Raw genomic sequence first — 24243 nt, 5'->3', positions numbered from 1 at the left:
AATGCAAACATCAGGGTTAGGTAACACTGAGATTTCATTAGTTGTTTCCCATAGCTGAGACTTTAACCTAACGATCCTCTTCATTGAAGCCTCTCATCTGTTAAGCGGAAGCAAGGATTTGCCATACCAATTTCACAGAATGTAGTGAATAGTGAAAATTCAGTAAATTGGATGCTGTACCCTACCGGAGAACTTGTTTGGATTTTACAGCAACCCCAAAGTAAAATAGATATTTACAACATGTAAAAGCATATAACTAGCAATTTTACTTTGCTCTCCTGTTTGGGCTCCTAAAAGTGAGCTATCTGTGCAAACCTTTATTTAAGTCCCGTTACCAGTAAAAGCATCACTGTCGTGGCACTTAATGAAAAGATTAATTGTTATACTTGCCAGTCAACAAATCAGTTTCGTGCTTTCCATAAAATTAGTCTTAGACGAGAACTAAGGATACTAACAACAGTTGTGATGACAGACAATGTCTCCCCTCCTATGCTCCCGTCTAACTTAACTCCCCCGTCTCCAGGCAGTACATGGTGCTGGTCCCCTCCCTGCTCCACACTGGGACCCCTGAGAAAGGCTGTGTCCTGCTAAGCCACCTAAATGAGACAGTGACTGTGAGTGCCACATTGGAATCTCTCAGGGAGAACAAGAGCCTCTTCAGTGACCTGGTAGTGGAGAAAGACACATTCCACTGCGTTTCCTTCGTGGTGAGTATGACTGACGGGATCTACTTGCTTCTATTGGGAGGAGTCATGGGCGTCTAAGCATGCAGTAGAGGTAAGGCTGACAAGGACTTAAGAACATAATCATGCATAGCAGGCCAGAGACATAGCGCAGGGGTTACAGCATTTGCCTTGAATGCAGCCAATCCTGGTTCTTTCCACTGATGTGCGTATGGTTCCTGGACACAGAGTCAGGAATGGGCCCTGAGTACCTCCAGGAGAACCACAAACCCCAGCCCCATAAAAAAAAGAATCTGTATGTTGCAATTAAGTTTAGAAATTAAGCAGTTTATGACCAGGAAGGACAAATATGAGCACATTAAAGATCAACTTAATAATCAAAGAAAAAGAGCTGGAGAAAGTAGTACACACTAAACAAAGGGAAAAGGTAACTTCATCTTACTGTTAATATAGAAAAATAAGAAGAGCCAATTAGAAAATATTCCACATAAGCTCCCAGGAGGGGGCAGAGGGACCCATCCCCATGTAATTTTCAAAGAGTGAAAAGTACGGAAATGTCTCTAAGCAGATTATCTATTATCTCTTGAGATCTGCCTGCATGTAATATGCTTACACGCTACAGTGAATCAAATGTTATTGTTTTCTTTCTTATTGCCTAAATATATGTTTCATTCGTGTCCTCTTAGCAGATGACAAATTTGGATCAAAGTTTAGATATAAATATATAAATATTCATAATTTATATGTTAGCAAATAATAACATTGAATCAAGGCTATTGGCTGACCCAGGAGAAGATACAAGCCTCATTTATGATCTCTCTTACTGAATGATGAAACCTTTTCTTCTTGAGTTTTCTTGTAAAAATTATAAGTAATGCCGACTTTTGCTGATGACAATGAGAGTAAAGTTAATATTTTCTATCTGTCTGATTCCAGGGGAAATCTGTCTCTTGGAAGAGGGGCACAGGGGAAGGAAATCTCCATAGAAATGGGTTCTGAGGGTTTCTCCTATGTTTCAGATTCCACTCTCTTCCACTCATGAGGAGGTAATGTACCTCACTACCGAAGTGAAAGGACCAACCCAAGAATTCAAGAAGCGGAAAACAGTGTTGGTTAAAAACCATGAGAGTCTGGTCTTTGTCCAGACAGACAAGCCCATCTACAAACCAGGACAAAAAGGTAAGACCAAGTCTACTCAGGAAAACTTCACAAAGAAATATCAAGGCTTCCCTCCAAATTTCCTAGTCAAAAGTCTTAGAGTCTTCTTCTTTGTTTTTTAATGTAGGAGTACTGTTATTTATTCAGCTATTGATTAAGCTGATTGAACGGGGCATAAACTCCATGCTACTTTAAAAAATTTTTTTAATTGAATGTCCATGAGATAGACCACTGCAAAGCTATTCATAATTGGGTTTCAGTCATACAGTGATCCAGCACCACCTCCACCACCAACGTCCCCTGTATCCCCACTACCACTCTCCACCGCGCATCCTCTTCCCCCTACCTCCCTCTGTGGGAGGCACTTTCCTTCTTACTCTTTCTCTCTCTCTCTCATTTTCCTTTTATGCATTATAGTTTGCAATACAGGTGCTAAGAGGTCATGGTGTCTATTCAGGGCATTTGGTATTTTTATCAGGACAATAAGGCTGGAGTAGCTTTTCAGTTGGGTGGTAGCTTTAGGGTGTGGATGTGACTGCCAAGGCCTCCTGAAGTACAGGGAGGTGGGGAGAGGTTAGCCCATCCTGAGCCCGAGAAAGCCTGGAGATTTCAGTCACAAAACCCGCATACCAAAATTTTCAGCAGATTATGTCTTAGTGAGGTCTATCCTGAGAAGAGCCTTAAAATCTTGGTTCCTCAGAGTTTGTATCATCAATGGATAGACCTGGTTGAAGGTTTCTGGGATTCACGAAAAATATTTCTGTTTCAGTGAAGTTTCGTGTGGTTGTATTGGATGAAGATTTTCACCCTCTGGATGAGTCGGTGAGTCTTTTACTCTTCTTGAACATTGTTTGACCATTTGTGGATAGGTTTAAACAGGCTTGGAGTCTATTTTCATGTTGAGGAGGACCAGAAGAGGGAGCTTAACAGTGATTTCTGGCTTTGCAGGCTTTGCAATAGTGCAAGATCCTCATTTAAAACAAAATCTCATCATTGTATTACTGGAACATAGGCACGAAAGTTTGCAAGTCTGTAACTGTACCTCATGATGATTCATTAAAAAACATTTAAAAATAAAATAAATAAATAAAAAACCAGAATCTCAAGGGGCTGGGAATGTGGCTTCAAGAGGCAGAGCCAGAAATTTAACCCTGTTTTATTTTTTTTCTCACTACTCATTATGTCCTTACTACTTGATACCTAAATGCATGTAGATATATATGTACATTCCTTATGTGTTCATCCCTGTTAGAATTTAACCTCCATGAACAGAGGTATACTATTCTTGCGTGCATTGCGTTAGTCCAAGCACCTAGAATTATGGACAGTACATGAAAGGCATGTACTAAACCTTAGCTTATAAAAATAAACATGAATCTTTTTAAAAATATTCTTTTTTTTAATTTTAATTTTTTTTTAGTGAATCACTGTGAGGTACAGTTATAGACTTAAAAACTTTCATGCTTACGTTTCAGTCATAGTACCCATTCCTCCATCAGTGCCCATTCTCCACCACCAATGTTCCCAGTATCCATCTCACCCACTCCCCATAGCCCCCACCCACCGCCTCTGTGGCAGGCACATTTTCTTTTACTGTCTCTTTTCTTTTGCGTGTTATGGTTTGCAATACAGGCATTAAGTGGCCATCATTCTCAGTCTACAGTCTACTTTCAGCACACATCTCCCATCCCGAGGGGGCCCTCCTATCACCTTTTACTTGGTGATCCCTTCTCTATCTTAGCTCCCTTTTCCCCCAGCATGTGAGGCCAGCTTCCAAGCTGTGGATCAATCCTCCTGGTCTTTATCTCAACTATCCTTGGGTGTTAGTCTCCCATTCTGTTACTTTATATTCCACAAATGAGTGCAGTCCTTCTATATCTGTCCCTCTCTTTCTGACTCATTTCACTTAGCATGATACTCTCCATAAAACTGAATCTTTCAGAAGGGCAAAAATCTTTCATTTTTTTTGGTTTGTTTTTTTGGCCACACTCAGCAATACTCAGCAGTTAATCCTGGCTCTGCACTCAGGAATTACTTCTGGCAGGGCTCGAGGGATTATATGGTATCCCAGGGATCAAACTAGGATTGGTTGCATTCAAGGCAAACAAATACCATACCAGCTGTAGAGCAGAAATCTACCAGCCCAGAGCAAAAATCTTTCCTTACGATTCCCCAAGAGTTCTGTGTCCTATCTTAATATGAACATATTGGGTATGAATATAGTTACTTTTTATTCCATTAGAGTTTATTTTTCAACCTGAAAAGTTTCATAGCAAAGGCATGTTCTTTAGTGAATATAGCATATACACAATGATAATAAAAGTTACTACTGTGAACGCAAGTGCACATAGATATATTTATTTCTGGTGGCTTAGTTTTTAACATTATTTATTAATTTCTTTCATTGGATTAAGCTGAATTTCTATAAAATTCAACCTCAGTATTGGTTTTTTTTTTTTGCTTTTTGGGTCACACCCGATGATGCACAGGGGTCACTCCTGGCTCTGCACTCAGGAATTACCCCTGGCAGTGCTCAGGGGACCATATGGGATGCTGGGAATCGAACCCGGGGTCGCCCATGTTCAAGGCAAACACCCTACCCATCTGCTATTGCTCCAGCCCCAACATTTTTCTTTTACCAATTTCCTCTGTCTTCAATAAACAGTTATTCTACATTAAATCTGCTTATAAATCAGAACTGAGAACAATCTAAACTTCTTTCTTTCCCTTTTGTCTTCCAGATTCCACTAGTACACATTGAGGTAAGTGATAATAAATATGTCTTCATTAAATATAAGTTAATCAATTTAGATTAAGCATTCTTAGTTGAGATTTATCTTAATATCCCAGAACCTTATCATCAAGGAAAGACCTAACTAACTCCTGCACCCCCAGTTTCTACTCAACCCTGTCTTCTTTTTGACTTGTATCAGGGTCTTCATAAATCTGCTTTATTGCATGTTGTACTGTGGGATCTATTGTAAGTTACATTACATGTCTCCGTAGGATCCCAAGAGAAATCGCATCTCACAATGGCAGAATCTCAAGTTAGAGAATGGCCTCACGCAACTGACCTTTCCTCTTTCATCAGAGCCCTTCCAGGGCACCTATAAAGTGGTGGTACAGAAGCCGATGGGTGGAAAGATAGAACACAGCTTCACCGTGGAGGAGTTTGGTATGGATTATGGAAAACCATGGAACACGTTGCTTCATATTTAAACATCTAGGACTGAGATTCTGAATTTATTTGGAACTCATCCATTCCCCATGTGTGAGATGGGGTTTGGAACAGAACTGATTGTATCTAATCCCACTGAGGACAATGGATGATTTGTGAATAGAGTTTTATATAGCTTTGTAATTTTTATAGAACGTGTAAATCCCCAAATATTTTTGAACTCGTTTTATTGGGGTCTTTCATAGTTCATTATGCTTACCATGTTTTGTCATCATCTTTTTTTTTTTTTTTGCTTTTTGGGTCACACCTGGCGATGCACAGGGGTTACTTCTGGCTCTGAACTCAGAAATTACCCTTGTTGGTGCTCAGGGGACCATGTGGGATGCTGGGAATCAAACCTGGGTCAGCCACATACAAGGCAAATGACCTACCCGCTGTGCTCCAGTCCCTGTCATCATCCTTTAAAAATCATCTCCATTTGAGACTAAAATGAATATATTGAACATTAGAGCTATTTTGTCAGAGCTTTAGCACATTATCTAGATGTGACAAGAACAATGGTGGAAGGTTCTGGGCACTTTGGCGATGGCAGAGGTGCTGTACTATGCACATCAAAATAGTAAATGTTAAGATTATTGTAATTGTGTTACCTAATCTGTTATCAACAATAGTTAACTATATTTATGCAATTATTTTAAACTTTTTTTGCCTTCTTAAATTATTTTTTGTCTTTATTTTATTAAAACACCATGATTTGCAATGTTATTTATAGTTGGAATTTTAGACATACAGTGTATGTATAAATAGCACCAATTCCACCACCAGTGTCGACTTACTTCCATCAGTTGTTTTTTTTTTTTAATTATTTGGGAATTGTTATACGGAACTTAAAAATACAAATTCACCCGAAGTTGAAAACCAATCACCAATTCCCTTTATCTTCAATGAACAGTGCTCCCCAAGTTTGAAGTGCAAGTAAAAGTTCCAAAGGTAATCACTATCTTGGAAGAAGAGGTGAACATCTCAGTGTGTGGCTTGTGAGTTCATATTCTTCTTAAAATATTTTAAGGAAAATTCTTTAATGCGATCTAATCACTAGGAATAATTGACTAGTTTTGTCTCTGAACAGGGCTCACACAAATAATTTTAATGCCTTGATATGCTCCCATACCCAGAGGTTTTTTTCCTCTTGTTGAATTTCTAATATTTACCCCATTTTTTAAATGCCCATATAGCTATCACTAGATATAGAATTGATTCTGAAAATAAAAAATGCACACACACACACGCACGCGGAATAATGTTGAGGGAAGAATAGTGAATTTCCTTTTAACAGATTAGAGAAGAAATTCAATCATTTATAGATCACTTATCTGACCTTATCTAACATCTTGGAAAAACAGCTTAAGTACAGAATTTTTAGAGATAGGCGACGTACCAAAATCTTATATAACTCATTGGTCTACCAGTATAAATAAGGCTGGTCAACAGCTGTTCTCATTGTCATCATTATTAATGAAACTAGACATGCTGTCTCAGTAGGGCCTTTTCCAGCCTTGAAAATTCATGTTTCCAGGATTGTATGTTTCTATCTCCAGCAGCCCTGCAGCAGCAGTACACAGAGGAATAGGCAGAGTGGAGAAACCACACTTGCATAAAGACCGTATGTAGAATGCACCCACCATCCTACAGGGTTCCTGCTCAGGGTGGTCTCAGAGCAATAGCCACCAAGATCTGCCCCACATCACAGAGCCAGTCCTCTCTCATAAAATGAGAGAGATTTTACACAGAAAAATAAATCAAATGTCCTAGGAAACTCAGTAATCATCAGTGACATATTTGTGGCAAATCTTATTTTTGTATAAGGTAAAGTAAAATTCTATGTAACTATATCTGGATGCATGTGGAAAGATAGTGCATTAGTGTCTCTATTCCTGGATATAATTGACAGTGTTTAGTTTTTCTTTCTTTTTTTGTGTAATAATGCTTTTTTTCTCTAAAAAGAAAAAAAACAAACCTGATAATAACTTTGATAACGAGAAAGATATTGGGAAGAGGACTAGGGAACAAACTCAGGTCCTAACCCGTGCAGAGCATGTGTTTTGCCACTGAGCTACATCCCCAGGGAAAATGATACTTGTTAAAAGATTCCATTGGAATTTCAGATTAAGGAGAAAAAAAAAAAGATGAGATTGCATTAAATTTCAGCATGCTGCACTGAATGGTTTCAAAACAGAATACTTGGTTTACTTGCTGTCAACACCATGAGCCTTGCAAAAATTAGAAGGAGGGACAGAGAGTAAATGTACTGCAGGTAAGGGATATACAGAAACAGGTAGAAGAGGGTGCTGTCCTTGTCTGTCTGATTCATCTGCAAACATTCTTAATACAGATACACATATGGAAAGCCCGTCCCTGGACATGTGACCGTGAGCATGTGCAGAAAGTATAGCAGCCCTTCTGACTGCTACGGTGTAGAGTCCGAGGCTGTCTGTGAGAGATTCAGTCACAAGGTAGGTGGAAAACAATCCCTTTCAGAGACTAACAATAGGAGCATTGTTTAGGAGCAGTGAGTTACCACATGGCGATAACACAGGACAAGAACAACCTGCCACAATGCCAGCTATTGTCATAGGTGAACAACCTGTGCCTTTGGTCAATGGGGTTCATTTGTTGCAACTGTCCATTTTCCATTGTGGGGGTGATGGACGCGTTCAGAATGATGGAAACTGAGCCGCCTCCATAAATGGAATCCAAAGTCACCCTGAACAGTCACTCCCTCTTATGTAGGAGGAAGGGAAAAACACACCCGTTGGCTAGAAACCAACCTCCGTGGCTAGAAAGGATGTCTGTTTCCATCTCTTTTATTGCCATAAGCCCCGCATAGCAGGGAGGTAAAAGACACAGGCCCCACTGGGTGAAGGAAACCTCCTAGCTTCCCTGTGTATCAGGGAGTTTAGCCAGATTTGGGGAGTTGCCATCTGCCACAGCAAGATTGTGCCAGATTTTCAGGACCTCGCTATTTCATCTACTCTATAGAATGTCAGACACTAAGGAACATACTTGTTAGTTATAAACCAAACCCTGCTGTGAAAGTGAACCATCATTAATTCCTGGAGACTGTTGTGTTCTCACAGGTTGTGTGTGCTCCACAAAACCTCCGGCCCAGTGAACAGAGCACTGAAATTGTGCAAGTGTGCTAGCTATGTTTCTGTATTTTCTTTCCTTCTAGCTCGACAACCAAGGTTGCTTCTCCCAGCAAGTAAAAACCAAGATCTTCCAGATGAGGCGACAGGGGTATGACATGAAACTCGAAGTGGAGGCCAAGATTCAAGAGGAAGGAACAGGTGTGTGAATCCCATGGAAACAGGAGGGAGATAAAATCACAGTGGACGTGGATTTATATCCTTGGACAGAGAATTTAAGAAAAGAGACAGAGTGAGAAGTTTGGTGATGTATGGTCCCTAAACAACATTTTTGCTGCTGTTTTTTTCAGAGGTGGAAATTACTGGGAAAGGGTCTATTGAAATTACCAGGACTGTGACCACACTCTCATTTGTGAAAGCGGATCCCTACTTCAGACAAGGAATCCCCTTCTTTGGGCAGGTAAAGTATTTGTTAAATTCACAAACTATGTTTTAATTCACAAATCACCTTAAGAAGTACAACATAGTCCATGAAAGTGTGCCCGATTGTGGTTATTTGTTGCATAATGTAACTCCAAAATTCTAAAGCACTATTAAAATTAGAAGATATTTTTTAAACTTTCATAGCAGCAGGATGTGTATCCTTCAGTCTTCTAATGCATGTTTTAGTAAGTAGCCTCATATTTTTGTATCTTCTCACAGAAATATCCAAATTCTTAGTAGCATGTACATTGTTCTTCTAAAATTAACTTTGTGTGCAATTGAGTGAACATATGAGGTCATTATTTATTTTTTAAGAATTATGAAGCATTCTAAAAGAAATACAAAAGATTTATATTATTTCATGGCAGCAAATATCATTTTAAAACTATGTCTGAAAATAGTGCTAATATACATAATTTATATTCAAAAATAAAAAATTTCTCACAGACCTAAAAAAGTACTTTTCTATCAATAAGCATATATTCAAATGGAACCTACTTGAGAAGACTAAGATGACAGATGTACCTCAATGTGTAATAATTTTTTTACACATTTTAAACTACCTTAATGGTTTTGAAAATAAACATTCAAAACCTTTGGTCACTACCTAAAATCCAATTTAGTCCTTTAAAGTTATGTATTAGTATCTATAGCCAAGTTGCTAGATGCTGCACAGACTTCTTTTGATCTCAGAAGCTAAAAATGTATATTAGCATACATTGTATTTTCAAAATATTTATTCCTACTGGATTATAATTCCATGAGTTACAAGATTCAGACCAAAAGAGAAAGAATCATAGTCTTGTTCATTTCCTTGTTCATATCCTTGTCTTTGTATATGCAGCAGATATTTCATTGGCAAACTTTGATTTTATTAAGTAATTAAAATACTGATCCCAGTCTGTCAATTGTGTTTTGTCCTATTAAAAGTAGCGTTTCCTGAATAAGAAGTACCTAGTTGAATGTAAACAGTAATTTAACTTTAGCCTTTTGTTTATGTGCTGTTTCATTTTTTTATTTTCACATATTGAAATCTAAGTTGAGAAGCAAATATCTTCTCTAAAGCAAAGAGAAAACTCATGCAGTTCAGTGTATTAGTAATCTTTTGCCTGTGTACTTCAGAACATTAATCCATAGAAAGATAATAGTTTATATAAAAGTGTCCAGAACTTAATTACTTTTGGATATTGGGTTAAAATCTTTCATTACTATATGACTTATGCTCTGTGGCTTCCAAGAAAATGTGTAATACCCAGCATTTTCAAAATAGTTACATACTTTTTTCCAAGTCATGCCCCTATTGTCATTTCCATCACTCTTTAATTTTCTGCTATATTTTTCTCCTCAATACTGATTGCTGTTAGATAAATACTGCCTAGCATTTATCTTTTTTACTAAGCCTTGAAGTCATTCATGGAAGAAATTTTATTTCGCGCACTGCTGTAGATAGACTCAATGTCTGGACCATGGTGAACAAACAGGATAGACTCCATAAATGTGAAATAAATGATTATGTTTGGTAACATTAGCCATGAAATTGATCTATAGTATTAAAATCTTCAGGTGCGCCTTGTGGATGAGAAAGGTGACCCCATGCCAAATAAGCTCATCTTTATCACAGCCAGTGAAGCCAACTATAACTCCAATGCGACAACAGATGAGCATGGCCTGGTGCAGTTCTCCATCAATACCACCAACGTTGTGGGTTCTTCCCTTTCCATCAGGGTAAGTTTGGAAAGAAGCTACCTTCTTTTCAGCCTCGGAAAACAGGCTACAAGCTGAAAGTGATGAAATATCCAAGTTAAGATTACTTCGATGAAGTGACAAAAAGTACAAATTACAAACCATGCAAGGCCAACTCTGAAAGACTGTTAAAAGAGCCAGTACAGTGCTGTGGTTAAAAGAGTGGGCTTACTGTTGTTGAGAGTTTAACAAGGTTCAACTGTAATGAAAAATAATGTGTCAGTTCCACCCCACAAAATGAAAAATAGAACCACTCCCATTTGGGGGCCTATATCCAAAAGCACTGGACAAAGGAACTCAAAGCTCACACCTCTTTTTATAACAACACTTTTCATAATAGCCAAGTGAAAGCAGTTCCAGTATCCATCAGTAGCGTAATGGATGAACAAAGCATGGTTTAAATATACAGCACAATAGTGTTCACCCTCAAAAAAGAAGGAAATTATGGCACAAGTTCCAAAATGGATAAAACTTCTGGTTGCCAGGGCCTGTGGAGAAATAAAAGGTTTTGTTCAGTGACTAATCTAGAGTTCATTTTGCATGATGCAAAAGATGGCTGTCTGCCACACACTACTTAATGCTACCAAACTGTGTATGCCTTCGTGCATTAAAACTGGTTACGTTGGAAATTTTATGTGTAAGCCTAGGAAGAACTATGGAACAGCTTCCACAGAAAGAAAAGTGTGTTTTGCTTCACATAGTTTAGTTCCCAAGATGTGGTAAGTTAGATTAAAATCCTGGCTTAACTCTGTTTTAAGAAGAAATAACTAAAAATCTGTATACTTCATTTACTTAGTTTAAAATGGGTACAATTTAGTAATTAGCTCTAAAAGTTATGTGAGAATTTAATAAATCCCCTTTCAGTAGTCAACATCATTACTATAAAAATCCTTTTTAACATTATTAACATTTAGTGCCTAATACTTATGCCCCATATTTTTCTTATTTTATTTTTATCCTATTTTCATTGCCTCCAGGTTTTGTTCAGGACCATATAACTTGCTTTGTTTTATATACAGTATTCATTTCACCAAAAAGATGCATTTGTAAATCTACTGACTTGCGATAGATGCTACATCATAAGAATTATGGAAGGCACATGAATCTTCCATACATACAAATTACATTTGATTTGTAATGTAATATTACATTACATTTGTATGTACAGATTACATACAAATACAAAGTGGATATAAAGAATATATTTTATTAATTCACTTATAATAGAGTATAAAAGTTCATGTCACTAATAACTCAAAATTGAACAGCTATTCATTTTAACAACCAAGAAGTATCTTGAACACTTTCTGTGGGCAGAGTAATGTACTCGTGAAAAACTGAAAATGTTTTAAATGGTCTCTTTTACAATGATTGTAAATATGGTTTCAAGAGAATACACATTGAGCTAAAAACAGTTTCTTACTGATACAAGGATTTATGCCATTTGGCAGATAAAAGTAATGGTACAGGAAGCCTAGTAAGAACTATAGAACAGCTCCCACAGGGAGAAAAGTGTGACTACAATCCAAATAGGACCTATGAAGCTTAGGATTCTAAAAATGCAGAAAGAATTAAAAAATAGTAAGCCTGAGATAGTGCAGAAGAGGGAGACATACTAATTCAGGAATTTCGCACTTCAACCAGCCTCACTTACAGAAAGTGTTTTCAAACCACAATGCTTGCAAAATTATAGGTATCCAGAATACCTACTTGCAATGCATCACCAGTGAGGCAGAAATGCAGTTCCTCAGTTTCTGGAGATTAGCCTCCTCGAGTAATTTTGATAGCTTCTCTATCTTAGAATAGATAAAGTAACCGAAGAAATGTCAAGCAGGGGCTGGAGAGAGGGTTCAGAGCTTGAGGTGCTTGTTTTGCATGCAAACTTAATCCTGGCTCAGCATGTGGTCCATCGAGCACCTCAGGAGTTGGCCCTAAACACCCCTGAACATTCAGGAGCAAGCACTGGGCACAGTTGACTGTGGCCCCCAAACTACCACCCTTCCCCTCATAAAAAAAATAGCAAAGAATGGCTCCTTTATGCTCTCCAGAAATACCATTCAAGAAGCCTCTTCAGGGGCTGGAGCAATAGCACAGCGGGTAGGGCATTTGCCTTGCACCTGGCCGACCCGGGTTCGATTCCCAGCATCCCATATGGTCCCCTGAGCACCGCTAGGGGTAATTCCTGAGTGCAGAGCCAGGAGTGACCCCTGTGCATCGCTGGGTGTAACCCCCCTCCAAAAAAAGAAGCCTCTTCAGGGACACAACCTGTACCTACAGCCCAGGTAAACAAACTAAAGGTGCTGTTCTCTTTAACAATTTTTCTATGGAACAAAAGATTTCAGATATTAGTTAGGGTAGGAGAGTAAACTTATTTATGCATCGTTGGCTCTTTATGTTTTATATCCTATAAAGTAGTATTATTTCTTCTGATTCGCTAGGTAAGACATAAGGACCACAATGGCTGTTACGGCTTCCAGTGGCTGACGGAAGACAATGAAGAAGCCTTCCACACCGCGAATCACGTATTCTCTCTGAGCAAGAGCTTTGTCCACCTTGAGCCCGTAGCTGGCGACCTCCCTTGTGGCCAAACTCAGACAGTCCAGGCACATTATATTCTGAATGGGCAGGTCCTGCAGGAGCAGAAAGAGCTTACGTTCTATTATTTGGTAAGAAGGAAGGTCTCTCTGCATTGATTCATCTATAGACAGAATCTGGGAGCAAGAAATTATGAACCACCTTAGATATCACTACTACTTTGTTTTTAAATTTTCTGTAATGTAAAAAATTGTAATTTGCAGTATGACTAATTACAGCCAGGGAGGCACTTAATGAAGCAAAGCATATCACATAAGAGACAAGATTTGGGGTGGGGCTGGAGCAATAGCACAGCGGGTAGGGCGTTTGCCTTGCACGCAGTCGACCCAGGTTCGATTCCCAGCATCCCATATGGTCCCCTGAGCACCGGCAGGAGTGATTCCTGAGTGCAGAGCCAGGAGTAACCCCTGTGCAATGCCAGGTGTGACCCAAAAAGAAAAAAAAGATTTGGGGTAAGCTTCGTGTCAGGAAAATTTAATTTATTTTTGTTTCTGTTCTTGCAGATCATGGCAAAGGGAGGCATTGTCAAATCTGGGACTCACGTATTGCCTGTGGAGCAGGGAGACAGTGAGTATTTCCATAGTTCTACATTCCAGCATGTTCTGTTCCAGCACATTCAGTCTTGCATTGCAGAAATAATATTAGTCGCTCCTAACTGAGAAAATGTAACATCTCACCCCAGTAAGGACATTTGGGGAAAGGAAATACTTTTCATTTTATTCATATTAAATGCTTCTTTTCCTCTGGCAAATTATTTTCTTCAGATTACTTACATTATGGGTGCCATTATTTTATATTCTGATTATTTCAGCACTTTTAGCTACAAATCTCCCTGGACCTTCTTGTTAAAATAACATTTTGAAGCTATTTTTCAAAATAAAAAGGAGGTAGAATATTTTTTTAATTTTTTATTAGTAAATCACCGTGGGCACAGTTACAAACTTATGAACTTTCATGTTTGTATTTGGTTTACATCCCTCCACCAGTGCCCATTAAGTAGGTAGAATTTTTAAGTGCCTTTTATTTATTAGGTATAATTCTGAGTCATTGAGAGCTTTAGATTATATTTTCCTTTCAGTGTTTAAAGAGTTAAATTTGAATTAGATCTTCCCAATAAAAAAAAAATTTAGGTAATTATAAATCTCTAAAAGTTTCTTCTTTTTTAAGGAATCTAAGAGATCCCTTTAAAAAGCTTACTAGCAAGCTATCAGTGAATTTTTCTTTTGTTACCTTTTCACGTAACATAAAAGCATCATAGTAGACAATATAAGTTTCATACAGCCTCTAAAAATATCTACATAATCATTACAGAATAACTTCCAAAACAGCATAGTAACCTTGTAAGAAAAAAAAATAGTTGGTTTATAAGTTTTAAAAAATGTGTCTGGAGACTAGAGAGATACTACAGCCAGTAAGGCACTTGTCTTGCACACAGCTAAGCTTGAGTCCCAATACAGAATTTGGTCTCCCGTAAGAGTGACCACTGTAAGAGTGATCCCTGGGCACAGATTCAGGAGGAAACCCTGAGCACTGCCAGGTGTGGCCCTAAAACAGAAAATAACAGTGTGTCCTTTACTTACTGCATTGTCTTACAATTACATTTTATAACTTTGGGCTATTTTCCTGCTCTCAATGTGAAGTCTAGATCAAAAGCATAGGCAAATGGGTGTTTCACACCGTAACTGCCCTTAGAACCTTGTGCAGGCAGGCTAGAACTGGAATTTGACAATAAATAATTATTTATGAGAAGAGATATCTTGGATAAGATCTTTATAAACGAGGGTGCTTAGATACATAGTGTGTTTAGAGATAGTCATCGGTGTAGCACGGATTCTGCCAATTATGTCTGATACACCTGCTAATAGGTTAACCATTAACCAGTCAAGACTCCTTAGTGGCCTTGTGCAACCAAAGAATTTTATTTCAGACCTGGGCGGATATCTAACCTACGTCCCTTGCTCCTTCTCTCTGTGCTGCAGTGACCGGCCATTTTCCTGTGTCGTTCCTTGTGGAACCAGACATCGCTCCCATAGCGCGATTGCTCATATACACCATTTTTCCTGATGGGGAAGTGATTGGGGATTCTGCAAAATATGAGGTTGAAAATTGTTTGGCCAACAAGGTGGGTATTTCATATCCTACAGCTTTTATCACTGAAGACTAGAAGTCACTATAGTTATCAGTTATTTTCTAGAAGGAAACACTGGAGCCAAAAGGGGTAAATGAAATTTCCCCCCAGCAAGTTCCCCCAAAGTACTGACAGCACCCCACGAAGGGGCCAGGCTCCTTGACTGTTAGTGGAAATGTCTTTTGCATGGCCTCTTATAGCACAGAGTGTCTTGCTCCCTTCGTCTGCTAAGAAATATTAGCAATAGACACAGTTCTTTTTTTAAAAAAAATATTAAAGAGTCATGATTTATAAAGTTACCAATGATGGCATTTCAGGCATACAATAATTCAATACCAGTCCCTCCACCAATGTCAACTTCCCTCCGCCAGTGTTCCCGGATCCCCTCCCCATCCCAATTCTCCCTCCCCCGCCATCCATCAACTTGATAGGCACATTCCAAAGTTTCAGTGGTTGCTGCTCAGATCTCATCAGACACACAAGTTCTGCAGATGATTAAGAGCCCAAAGAAAGTTTCCAAGTGATCTAGAAGCTTTCCAATCCACAATTAATGAGTATCACACTGTACTTCAAGGCCAAAGAAAGGAAAAAAAAGAAAAACCAGTGTCTTTAATTTCATGCCTTGTAAGAATAATGAAATAACATCATATTGACTCAGCTGGTTGTGGAGGGTCAAGAGGCAGGGTCAGAGACAGAATGCCTCCAGCTCTACGTGATGCCCACATCACAGAGCCAACCAAAGCGGTTAACACGTGGAATGTGAGGATCACTCAGGGAAGGTTAGTGAGTGCCTGGGAAATCAGGGAATGTATTTGCTCACCTTCCTCCCCATGTGTCACAGGTGAGCTTGAGCTTCCGCCCACCACAAGGTCTTCCAGCCTCCCAGGCCCACCTGGAGGTCACGGCTTCTCCTCAGTCCCTCTGCGCCCTCCGAGCCGTGGACCAGAGCGTTCTGCTCATGAAGCCTGAGGCCGAGCTTTCCCCAGCCACGGTGAGTCTCGGCAGCCTCTGAGGTCAGCAGGGCCAGGCCAGGGGCCTCAGAACCAGGAGAAAGTCTCCGACTAGGAGTTTGGTCTTAAGCTCTTTCATGTGAACTTGGGCAGGGAAGATATTCATGTGTAATATCTTATGTACATGTATCCCTGAGTTTTTAAAAGTGTTTGATGTGCAAGTACACTTTTATAAAAGACCTGTTGGGGATAATTGAAAGGAATTGGAGAAGCTTTTCCCTTTACAACACAGAGTGAAAAGCAAAAAAACAAAACAAAAACAAACAATAACAAAGCATTTAGCATTTGTTTTGATGGGACCCTGAGCTGAGACACTGCCAGGCTTCTTCCCCAGGAATATTTATTTCGATGGTCTGTGTACCTAGGTAATAACTTTATACAGGCTGTGTGTTTTAGGTGATAGGTCAGTAATACTTATACAGGCTGGGTATTGTAGGTTTTGTGTGTCATTTGGTGTGTTTGGGTAGGTCATCTGATGAGTATGTGAATGATCAAAGTGTTTTTCATACAAATGAAGAGCAATTGCTCTTTGGGTGTTGTTTTACAAAAGTTTTCTTAAGAACCTCTTACTTTTGAATGTCAAAGCAGAAGACACCTGTGTATATGAAATAATTATGCACCATCAAAATGCCAGAAATCCTAGAGTCTACGAGACCAATGGGAGGAGTTTCCAAACTAGTTTTCATGTATTAAAATAAAAAACAGTATAGGGATATGCAGGCTGGAGTGATAGCACAGCGGTTGGGCGTTCGCCTTTCACGCAGCCAACCCAAGTTCGATTCCTCCATCCCTCTCGGAGAGCCTGGCAAGCTTCCGAGAGTATCGAGCCCGCAAGGCAGAGCCTGGCAAACTACCCATGCATATTGAATATGCCAAAAACAGTAACAAAAAGTCTCTCAATGAGAGACGTTACTGGTGCCCGCTCGAACAAATCAATGAGCAACGGGATGACAGTGACAGTGACAGTGATAGGGATATACATTTACCTCCACTAAGCTGTACAGAGCGTGTCCAGAGAGCTAGCTCAGAAGGTTAGTGCACATGCTTTGCATGCAGGAGGTCTGGGTAGAATCTCCAGCACTTGAAGTGATACTTGGTCCCCCAAGCATCACTGTAGTAATCTCTGAGCACCATACGGGGAGTACCCCTGAGTACCACCGGATAGAGCCCCCAAAATAACGAACCAAAACCATGGTGGAGTGATATTGGCATGTTGGTGGTGGTGGGTTTAGGGCATGATGTGCTAACATTGTATGGCCTATAAACTAATGTCACCGTGTTTTATGAAAAAGAAAAATGAAATTTATATTTTTATAAGAATATCAGCGATTAAGAAGCTACATGTCCCAACACAAAGACAAGTTTTGAAATAATTTGTCACCAAAACCAGCATAAAATATTAACTGCTCCATGATAAATGACATTGCTAAATTAAATCTTTAAGATTATTGGGTTTATAGAAGAGCAGCATAAGAACATGCTGGAGCAGAACAATCAGAAGCTACGTAACAATAAGAGCAGTTTGCTTATATCTTTAAATTTTCAATATGAAGTCAACTGCAATAATATCTTACTGAATTTTTTTAAAACCATCAATATTTTGGGGCTGGAGTGATAGCAGAGTAGGTAGGGCATTTGCCTTACACACGGCCAACCTGGGTTTGATTCCCAGCATCCCATATCGTCCCCCGAGCACTTCCATGAGTAATTCCTGAGTGCAGAGCCAGGAGTAACCCCTGAGAATGTGACCCAAAAAAGAAAAAAATCAATATTTTGCAAAGAAAAATGTTTGGAAATTTTTTAAACTATTAATATTTTATAGAGGGAAAGTATTGTCAAAGACTTTTGCTTTTGCTTTTTGATCTTTCCAATGGGATTTAATTGAAAATATAAAAGTACTTCTAAAAGAAAGACTAAATGCACTTCAATAGTGTTAAGGGAATATATAGAGAAATATTAATATTTTATATCTGTATAACAAAATTTATAGTTCTGAATATTCTTTGATTACAATAACACTATAAACAAATCAGAAAAAAATCCTACTAATGTTTTCATAATAAAGCAGGGACTTTCTGATATTGAGTAATAAATGTGAAATAGAAAAACCAGATTTCCTCAATCCTTTATTAATAAAACTTTTGCTCTGAGTAGCACAAGACATTCACTCAAGATATTAAAGTGCCTACTATGTTCTAGGTGTACCTACTGGGTGCCAAACTGATGATGATCTGGCAGTGAACTCTGGGAAAACAAAAATCCACACTCTGATGAAACATATTTTCAATGTCAATTGTTACATAACTTGCTATGAAAACCCATAAGGCAGAAGACAGATGAATAACATAAAAGACCCTGTCAATGAGAAAGTGGCTTAATTTCTTTATACTACTCACTTTGTTAAGCTATTCTTGTCCAAAAAAATCTAAACTTATATGAATATTCTACAGTGCAACTCTCAGAGTTTTTAATGCCTGTCTTTCCTCCTTCAAATGAAGGCATTATTTGCAGTGATTTATCACTGTCACTGTCATTCCGTTGCTCATCGATTTGCTCGAGCGGGCACTAGTAACGTCTCCATTGTGAGAATTGTTGTTACTGTTTTTGGCATATGGAATACGCCACAGATAGCTTGCCAGGTTCTGTCTGCCCTGCAGGCGAGATACTCTCGGTAGCTTGCCGGGCTCTCCGAGAGGGGCCGAGAAATTGAACCCAGGTTGGCCACATACAAGGCGAACGTCTTACCCACTGCGCTATCACTCCAGCCCAGTAATTTATCAAATTTTACATATTGTAGAAAGATCTGGAGCATTTTGGTTTTTGATTAATTAATTTCTATTGAATCACTGTGAAATATAGTTACAAAGCTTTCATGATCGGGTTTAGTCATACAATGTTCCAACACCCATCCCTGCACCAGTATACATTTCCCACCACCAGTCTCCCCCTTATCCCTCCCGCCTCTGCCTGCCTCTATGGCAGGCACTTCTCTTCTCTCTCTCTCTCTCTCTCTCTCTCTCTCTCTCTCTCTCTCTCTCTTTCCTCCTCATTCTCCCTCCCTTCCCCCACTCTCTCCCTCTACCTCCTTCCTTCTGTGGGTCCTTTCCCCACTTTCAGCACACATCTCCCATCCAGACTGATCCCAACATAGCATGAGACTAACACCCAAGAAACAAGGTCTAAGAGGATCTGGGGCATTTGATCCCGTGAAATATCCAAGGAAATACTACTCTGTCCTTTGTAGAGAAGATATACTTGGGGCTGGAGCAATAGCACAACGGGTAGGGCATTTGCCTTGCATGCAGCCGACCCAGGTTCAATTCCCAGCATCCCACAAGGTCCCCTGAGCACCGCCAGGAGTAATTCCTGAGTGCAAAGCCAGGAGTAACCCCTATGCATAGCCTGGTCTGACCCAAAACGAAAAAAAAAAGAAGATATACCTTAATTATGTGCCACATGCCTTGAACGTGTACCCAGGACTCTGCTATACCTCGAAGTCACCACCACATGGGAGGAAGAAATTTTTATCTCAAAGCTTTGCACAAAGTTTTTAATATAAAACATTTCGATTTTTCTTAACAAAAGTTTTCATTTATTCTAGAATGTATCTCTGAGCTGTGAAACAAAGTATTATGGATCTTAAAGTGTGAATGCTTCAATTTTTCTCTTAAAAACATTAAACATCTTAAAGTTGTTTCCTCTCTGAATATTCTGTGCAATAGTGGCACTCATAGGAAAATTCATTATTTTTCTTTGTACTTAAGAAAGATAAACCATAAGTAAATGTGCCTTTTTGTTCTTTGCCTTTGTCAGATTTATAAACTACTACCAGTAAAAGACCTCAATAGTTTCCCTGAGGGTTTGAATCAACAGGAAGAAGACAGCGAAAATTGTATTGATCAGCAGAATGTCTATATTAATGGTATCATGTACTCTCCAGTATCAAATACATTTGAAAAAGATATGTATGGCTTCCTACAGGTAAATCCCTACTCTTGTAGGTTGTCATTCTTAAGGTCCACAAAATACTATATATTGAATAAAAGTATTTAATATTTGATAGCATAGTAAGAATAATTAGAAAGGACAGGTAATTTCTCTATAATTGCACATCTTTTAATATCAACAAGTCAAGATTGGTATAGTTTGGGCCATTAATTGACTTACTTTCATTTTACTAAAATTCCTTGCTGTGTAATATAATATCCATGAATGAAATTGTCATTCTTGGGTTTTACTTCAACAACTATGCCAGTATCCCTCTATAGATTTTTTGAACATTAGAAGTTTAATATTCAGAAGTAGCAAGATAGTACCAGAGGTAAGACACTTGCCTTGCCTGTAGTCCCCTCTAGTTTGATCCCCAGCAACACCTATGGTTTCCTGAGCACCACCAGAGATCACCCCTGAGCAAAGAATCAGTCATAAATAGCTCTTGAGGAGCTGGAGAGATAGCACAGCCGGTAGGGCGTTTGCCTTGCATGTGGCGGACTCACGTTTGATTCCCAGCATCCCATACAGTCACCTGAGCACCACCAGGAGTAAGTCCTGAGTGCAAAGCCAGGAGTAACCCCTGTGCATCACCAGGTGTGACCCAAAAAGCAAAAAAATAAAAAAATTTAAAATAAAAAATAAATAGCTCCTGAGCAATGTAACTTGTTAAATATTAAGCAAAATATTGAGTTAATTGGATTGTTTATTAAGTTCAATGAAAAGAAATATGTGACCATCTTTATTTTATAATGTTTATGTACTGATTAGTGAATAATTTTTCTTCACAGGATATGGGTTTAAAAGTATTCACCAATTCGGAGATTCATAGACCCCAAGTTTGTTCACAGCCTCTGCCTCAGTACTATCTCGTTCAGGAATCTCAAAGGCTAATGGCTTCTCCAGGTAAAAAAAATGTTATCATTGGTGCATTGAAAATTAATCACCTGATAGGGTGAACCAGCTACAAGAATATTTTAAAGATAAGTTATGGTTTAAAAAAATGATTTGTGGGGCTGGAGCGATAGCACAGTGGGTAGGGCATTTGCATGTGGCCAACCTGGGTTCGATTCCCAGTATCCCGTATGGTGCCCTGAGCACCGCCAGAGTAATTCCTGAGTTCAAAGCCAGGAGTAACCCCTGTGCATCACCAGGTGTGACCCAAAAAGAAAAAAAAAATGGTGATTCAACTAGATTAAGCCTCTTGCTCAAAGGAACATAGTAATGCAAATCCAAGATCCCAGTTGTTCTACATATGCAAAGCCAGAGAGAAAACAAGACAGACTATGCAAAGTATTTGAGAACAGGCATAGATAAACAGAATTAGAGAGAATTCATTCATAAAGAATCCACTTTCCTAGTGAAGGAGATACTAGCAGTTAAAACAGAGATTATTTCTGGGTGCAGGATCAATGTAAACAGCAATGACAGTGGCCAAAAGTCCTAACAACAATCTCACAAATTAAGTAAAGAAGTTCTTTAACCTCTCAAAAACCCCAGCCAGCAGTCAAGCTGGCATCACTCAGATCAATAAAATGGGCTCTTTCTTGTTTTAAAATTTATTTATTTATTTATTTTGGTTTTGAAGCCACGTTGGTTATGATCAAGATTTACTCCTCACACTATACTCAGGGATGAATCCTGGCTAAAGGACTGTATGAGGTGGCGGGGGTGGAACTGGGTGGACTATTTGCAAAGCAAATGCTCTATCTGCTGTGCTATCCCTCCGGTCCCAATAGAGGGCATTTCCTTAATGAATCAGATAACAATCCAGCATTTTATTCTAAGCTGGTACTATCAAATCGAGGATAAATATAGGTTGAAGACAAATAAAAATTCTTAAAAATCAAGGAAAATGTTCACTGAGAATTGGCCACGTGAAATTTAATTGTGTATTTTTGTAAAGTATATTCCATAATTTAATCTGTATAAACAAGATTCCATCCATAAAGGTATACATGGAGAATTACACACATGCACATTTTTTCCACAGAACTAATTGCTAAATATTCACCAGCACACCATGAACAAAAGACAGTGAAAGCGAGAGACCCTAATTCTGCAACTCTGATACACTTAGGAGAATAGTCTTTTTCGACCCTTGCTGTTCTTCGACTGTTTCACAAAGATGCTGTCATAACCTCTGAACACACTTTCCTTAGCTGCCTCATTGTACAAGTACACCAAGTGGGAATTTTGATTCCTGCCTTTGATCCTCAGTGGAGATGTAGAACCGTGGGCAGAAGCTACTGAAGACTCGCTACTGCCTCTATCCCTTTCTGCTTCTGGGCCTTTGTGTCCTCTGCTTCTAAGTGTCCCCCACCCCCACTCTAAGCTCACTCCTATCTAATCCTCCATAATTTACCTAAAATATCTCAAGAAATAGGAGTTCTCCTAATACCCAAGACTCCTCTGTTAATTTCTGCACAGGCCCTGATCCTGTTGATTAGTTTTGAAGCACTTATTACAGTCTAAAGTATTATCTTCTTTCTGCCTCCACCTTCACCCACCACAGTGACAGCTGAGTTTCGGAGAGGTTCCATGATGAATGTTGGACAACGCCTTCCGGAGCTTCCCAAAGAGACAGTGCGAAAGTATTTTCCCGAGACATGGATCTGGGACTTGGTGATGGTAGAGTAAGTAACTTGCTTCATACATAAAAATCAACAGTATGGGGCTGGAGTGATGAGTGATAGCATAGTGGGTAGAGCGTTTGCCTTGCATGCGACTGACCCGGGTTCGATTCCCAGCATCCCATATGGTCCCCTGAGCACGGCCAGGAGTAATTCCTGAGTGCAGAGCCAGGAGTGACCCCTGAGCATCGCTGGGTGTGACCCAAAAAGAAAAAAAATCAACAGTATGCATTTATTATTGTATTCCATTCTTAGATAATTTTTTCAATATCTAAGTGTTCCTTTTATATACAATGCTATGTCTAGAAGAGCTTTAGCATAACCTTCAGTTATGAAGTCTCAGTAAGATAATTGTATCAGGGCTTATAAAATAATTTTCAAGGCATAATGATACTTCCAGAAAAATGGGCATAAGGACTAAGTATAACCAGGCTCTACACAGGTCGACACCTATAAGAGATGCTTCATCACAATCTTAAGTACATCACAATATAAGTCAAGCCAACTATACAAAGTATATATTATTATTAATTAATTATTAATTATAATTATAGTAGTATTAGAATTGCAAACTATTCCTCTACCCTCAGGGAACATTGCTAGGAAGTCCTTAGGACCATTTCCAATCACTTATCTAGGTTCTAACTCTACTGTCTGTCGAATTCCACTGTCACTGTGTATCTCTGGGAAGCTCTGATATACACTAGAATTGAAGAGAGAGTTTGAAACCAAGGACTTACACTTTCCCATTTCAAACCTGAGTGTGCATGCAAATCATGAGAATGGAATTATTTTGATCACCTAACACTGGTGCTGCAAACCAGTGCTGGCATCAATGTGTTGAAGTTTCCCATTCCAGGAAGGACTTATTCACCTGCTTTGAATCTGATTTTCACATTGCCTCTTTCCACAGTGCATCAGGAGCAGCTGAAATGGAAGTAACAGTGCCTGACACCATCACCGAGTGGAAGGCAGGGGCCCTCTGCCTGTCCCAGGACACCGGGCTGGGTCTCTCCCTTCCCGCCTCTCTCCGAGCCTTCCAGCCCTTCTTTGTGGAGCTGACGATGCCCTACTCTGTGATCCGGGGAGAGGCCTTCACCCTCAAGGCCACTGTCCTGAACTACCTTTCCAAATGCATCCGGGTAAGAACCGCTCTTCCCAAAGCTAAACCATAAAGAAGGAAATTAAAATTTGCATTCCTAGGAATACAAACTCTTGTGTATCAGACATACTGTTGAAGTTGTTCTCACAGATTATAGAAACTACTGCTGATGTCATCACTGCCTACCAGATTTCGACTTCAAACACGTTTCTTTTTTTTTTAATGTAGGAGTATTGCTATTTATTCAGCCATTGATCAAGCTGATTTAATTGGGCATGAATGCCACATTATTATTTTTTTATTCAGAATGTTAATTTTATTTTATTATGTATTATTATTATTATTTTTTAATCACAGAGAGATAGTTACAAAGCTTTCCTGTTTGAGTTTCAGT

General features: G+C 39.1%; 1 protein-coding gene across 1 annotated transcript in view; it reads left to right on the top strand.

Moving 5' to 3' along the window:
• LOC101549854 (alpha-2-macroglobulin) overlaps positions 1–24243 on the top strand; it is a 45305-nt gene that overhangs the window by 2304 nt on the left and 18758 nt on the right. Inside the window, exons 2-19 of the mRNA XM_055118153.1 lie at positions 524–707; positions 1703–1862; positions 2611–2663; positions 4583–4603; positions 4848–5016; positions 5972–6056; positions 7412–7532; positions 8252–8366; positions 8516–8625; positions 10212–10373; positions 12830–13057; positions 13490–13553; positions 14966–15108; positions 15956–16105; positions 19938–20105; positions 20906–21020; positions 22630–22750; positions 23661–23889. Coding sequence (XP_054974128.1) covers positions 524–707; positions 1703–1862; positions 2611–2663; positions 4583–4603; positions 4848–5016; positions 5972–6056; positions 7412–7532; positions 8252–8366; positions 8516–8625; positions 10212–10373; positions 12830–13057; positions 13490–13553; positions 14966–15108; positions 15956–16105; positions 19938–20105; positions 20906–21020; positions 22630–22750; positions 23661–23889 — 2398 coding nt within the window. The remainder of the gene's footprint in view (positions 1–523; positions 708–1702; positions 1863–2610; positions 2664–4582; positions 4604–4847; positions 5017–5971; positions 6057–7411; positions 7533–8251; positions 8367–8515; positions 8626–10211; positions 10374–12829; positions 13058–13489; positions 13554–14965; positions 15109–15955; positions 16106–19937; positions 20106–20905; positions 21021–22629; positions 22751–23660; positions 23890–24243) is intronic.

This window comes from Sorex araneus, chromosome 10, assembly GCF_027595985.1.
Source record: "Sorex araneus isolate mSorAra2 chromosome 10, mSorAra2.pri, whole genome shotgun sequence".
NCBI classification, from domain to species: Eukaryota; Metazoa; Chordata; class Mammalia; order Eulipotyphla; family Soricidae; genus Sorex; species Sorex araneus.
This window is presented reverse-complemented; position numbering and strand designations above follow the sequence as displayed.